Source organism: Lathyrus oleraceus, chromosome 4 (genome assembly GCF_024323335.1).
Source record: "Lathyrus oleraceus cultivar Zhongwan6 chromosome 4, CAAS_Psat_ZW6_1.0, whole genome shotgun sequence".
In the NCBI taxonomy this organism is placed as follows: Eukaryota; Viridiplantae; Streptophyta; class Magnoliopsida; order Fabales; family Fabaceae; genus Lathyrus; species Lathyrus oleraceus.
In genome coordinates this window covers 41,815,546-41,819,730 of record NC_066582.1, presented here as the reverse complement: position 1 = coordinate 41,819,730, position 4,185 = coordinate 41,815,546, and the positions used below count along the sequence as shown (strand labels likewise).

At 32.5% G+C, this 4,185-nt stretch overlaps 1 protein-coding gene across 1 annotated transcript; it reads left to right on the top strand.

The window, feature by feature from the left end:
* Positions 1 to 481: 481 nt before the first annotated feature.
* On the top strand, positions 482 to 4,093 carry LOC127138740 (uncharacterized). Its single transcript, XM_051065246.1, has 6 exons — positions 482 to 1,398; positions 1,864 to 1,961; positions 2,482 to 2,506; positions 3,050 to 3,170; positions 3,260 to 3,394; positions 3,566 to 4,093. Exons 1-6 carry the CDS (start codon positions 1,005 to 1,007, stop codon positions 3,768 to 3,770), a joined length of 978 nt encoding a protein of 325 aa, XP_050921203.1. The 5' UTR covers positions 482 to 1,004; the 3' UTR covers positions 3,771 to 4,093.
* The last annotated feature ends 92 nt before the right edge of the window (positions 4,094 to 4,185 follow it).

Here is a 4,185-nt window from a genome sequence, read left to right as displayed (position 1 = left end):
TTATAAAAGTAATGTCACATTGACACAATTCAATTGTTTAGTGCATGTACATTCGATTGTGAATTCTGACAATTAAATTACAATAAAAAACACATTACGAAAGTAATTAATTTAAAATTGATTTTTGCATCCAAAATACATTTACTTTCTTCTTGGTTTTCAATTTTTTTATTTTAATTTTTCTTATAAAGTCATTCTTCAAATTACTATGCACAGAACAAAAAATGTTTTACATTATCATCGATCATTATCATCCGTTTAAATTATTTTATAAATTTTTAAAATAAAAGTCAAATTTATTTTAATATCCAATGATCAGGATTAACTGAAGGGATATAATCACAGTCAATATATTTTAATTAAATTTTTTTATTATTTTCTTTTTATCTATTTAATTTTTTAATTTGAATAACCATAAAGATTAGTTTTTCGAGATTCGCTTAATTTAAATTTGATTTGAAAAGATCTGATTAATCAGACAGGAAGATCTTTATCTTTCAAAAAAGATCTTTCTTCTTATTAATTACTCTTTGATCCAAATTCTATTAATCAAATAAAAAGTGCGCATTTCGATGCATCTTATAATGAAAACTTATTAACTGTTAAACACTGTTCTCAGTAACAAACAAAGCTTCTTCAAGCATTCACCATTTTCTTTCATCCATTTTCCCTTTTTAAATTCCGCTAATTCTTCTCCAATTTTTCATCTTTTCCGTCTTTATTTGTTGGATCCAATCCAACCAATTACATTAAGATTCGATTTCACCCCATCAATATAATTTTCATTTCTAGGGTTTTAATCGGTTGCGTTATTGGACGACACACTTTTTCTCCAAATGATTGGTCTTTGATCATTGCATTGTTCAATCAGTTGTGATTCCGTTTCAAAAAGAATATAATTTTGCTTTTTTTCCTCTCAGATTTATCTCTTCAATTTAATTTTCCCCTTTTTAATTTTTAATTGTGATGCAAGAATATCGGAGCAAGATTCTAGTTGTGTCATTATGTTTACATTAAAGAATAGTGAAACTCTTGCTCGGTTTTTGTATCAGAAAACTCTGCATAATATGGCTTATTCAATAGGCTATGATCCTTGTTCCCATTTGAGCAAAGTTTATGCTAATAATATTTTTGGGGTTAGTAGAAGAATTGGATTTGGAAGAAAAGGTTGTGGCTTTTACACTAGTGGTAGTAGTAATAGTACTAGATTATTTGTGAGGGCTAATGCAAGGTCTCGTGGCTTTGCGTCTGATTTGGAAAAAGGGAGTTCTGTTGGTGGTGATGCTACTCTTGTTAAGGTTGATGATGGAGGACTAAATGGAAGTCCTGCTACACCTCGTTGTTTCCGGGATCGACGTTTGTCTGAGAAAGTTGTTGTTGCTGTTGATGTGGATGAGGGTATGTTAACAATTCAACATGGATGTGCCACTGTTCAATACTTTTTGAATTGATTTTCTCTATATGTAAAATGAAGATCTTGTGTAGAATCTTGACTATATGTTCTAGTTTCAATGTATATTTTATAATAGCTTATCATCATGCTCTCATGGTGGTGATTACTCTAATATTGTTGCTCTTAGAGAAGGAATCAATCTTATATTAATGGAGGGTCAAGATAAGATTCTCATTAGATATGTTATGTCCTTTTTGTGTGTGTTTAAATAACTTTGATTTTTCATCACCGGGTATGCATGAATAATTGATAATCCCCTATTTTCAGTATGGTGTCTCCCATTGAATCAGTTTTTTTTCTTATTCTTGATTCTCGCTCGGTTGTTAAAACTGGCTAGTACATAGTTTAGTTCTAAGATTGTATACATGTGTTCTCTGATGTGTATTTTTTTCAAACTATTTTTTTTGCAGTATTGGGAAACTTTGTGTCGGCTCTCAACAAGTATATTGCGGATCAATATTCATCAAATTACTCAGTTTCTGAATATCATGTGTATGAATTCTTTAAGGTATATTTGTTGGCTGCTTTGGCTATTCCATGTTTTTGTGATAGGTGATTGAGTTTTACCAATTTTTGCTAATATTAAACAACGTCGATGGACAAGAACGTGTATATTCTTTCCGATACTCATGTTAGCTGATGCGTCATCTTTATTGTTATTACTGTTTTTGTTGTTCAATGGTGCCTAAAAAAAAACCTGCCCATGAGTTTTAGTCGGTGCCCCTTGAACATTAGTCAGGGACCAAAATTCTATTAAAAAATCTTGCCTCTTGCCGAAGAGGACCACTCTTTTCTATGAATGGAATTCTGTTTAACTCCTAATTCGGTTACTTGTTGGCTTTCATAGGGTTTCTATATTTTATGCATTCCTGTTCTTTGTGAGCACTTACATGGTTATTGTTTTAAGCTACACCTTATTTTCCACAGTAGGTGTATGTGGCTTGTATATTAGTTGTAGTCCATTGCATTTATGTGAATTTATGCATGTTTGAACGTGGAGCCTGATGCACCCCTCTTTTCTGTTTCAGATATGGAACTGTTCGCGTGATGAAGGTAACTGTGTATTCATCAAACTCTATTTCATTTTAGAACAATTGTGCTACTCCATTTCCTTGGTCTTATGATCGGGTACAAACTCTCTAAACCATTCAACCTAGTGTTTTCAATGGTGAGGTTTGACTAATTTTTTGCAGTCTCCAGAAAATTCAATGCTAGTGGGTAGCAAGCACCCTTAGCAAACAAAAAAAGGAATAAACTTCAAAAGCATTTTGGTTGTTCAAAGGATTTACAGTATCTTCTTTAAAATAAGACCTCACTTTAGAAAAAAACCAAGACATCTCAATTGTCAATGAGAAAAAAAAAATTAACAATGATGTTTTTATGCATCAACATTTGATTTCTCACCAATAATGGAGATGTCTAACCATATTCTTTAGAGTGAGTTTTGCCTAATTCTTGTTCAAAAGGGTCAAGTAGTGCAATAATTTTTATCAAGTTTTTTATGTAGGGGCTAGGAATTTTTGCGTGATAAAATAATTTTATGCTTCCAAGTGACTAATGGACTGATTGGTTGGAAATCTATATCTTTTTCTGCAGCTGATATTCGCGTTCACGAGTTTTTTAAGACGCCATATTTCAAGTCAGGGATTCACCCTCTCCCAGGTGCTCAGATGGCACTTCAAAAGTTATCAAGATTTTTTAACCTATCAGTTGTAACGTATGATTTTGGTATATTGAACTTTTCATCAACCTATAGACGAATCTTGTCACAATCAACTAACTTGATCTCTTTTATTATATGTTCAGGTCTCGGCAGAATGTAATTAAGGATCACACAATTGAATGGATAGAGAAGAATTTCCCAGGACTGTTTCATGAGATTCACTTTGGTAATCACTTTGCACTTGATGGAATATCAAGACCAAAATCAGAGATTTGTAGGTGCGTCTTGATCCTCTTCATCTGCATTTCTCTATGATTTGGTTTTATGATAATGCTCATGTTGGTAGATAAGTTCAAAAAAGTCAATCCGAACAAATTCTTATTGTAGTTGGTGTTCAAATTCTCATTTTTATCATTTAAAGATGCGAACTTGCTGTTTCTCATTAACAGGTCTTTAAATGCCAAGGTTCTTATTGACGATAACCCGCGGTATGCCATAGAGTGTGCTGATGTTGGAATTAAAGTCCTACTTTTTGATTACGAAAACTCGTATCCTTGGTCCAAGAACGAGTTAGTTGACGAGCATCCTTTGGTGACCAAAGTTAAGAACTGGAAAGAAGTGGAACAACAATTGATGTCACTGATAGCTTCATAGTCTACATCAAATGCTGGACACATTCATGTTTTTGAGACGTCTAACATATATTCCTGAAGAAGTGAAATAATTTGAAGTTGCTGCAAGAAGATGACTAGCTAGAGGAATGAATGACAGAATCGTATTCTTTTTTCCCATTTTGAGCAAAATTAATGAAGATTGGGGATAAGTTGTTCACTATGGTGGATATTCTAGTGATTTATTACTTTATTGATAACTTAGCAAGTGGAACCTAAATGAATTTACAAGTGGAACCTGAATGATATGGTTGTACCATATAATGACTCAAACGTTAATAAAATAAATGTATGACATTTGATATACTTTGTGATGTGGTTTATGTGTTTTGGGACACTTGCATTGTCAAGCTTGGTGATGAAAGCATACATAAATGTTTGGGAGGAAATCCTAAAAA

Excerpts from the sequence above, each read along its gene's own strand:
- LOC127138740 (XM_051065246.1), top strand. The coding sequence starts at position 1,005 with ATGTTTACATTAAAGAATAGTGAAACTCTTGCTCGGTTTTTGTATCAG. Across the intron at positions 3,171-3,259 it reads TTTAACCTATCAGTTGTAAC|GTCTCGGCAGAATGTAATTA; the intron begins GTATGATTTTGG and ends TTATATGTTCAG. Across the intron at positions 3,395-3,565 it reads CCAAAATCAGAGATTTGTAG|GTCTTTAAATGCCAAGGTTC; the intron begins GTGCGTCTTGAT and ends TCTCATTAACAG.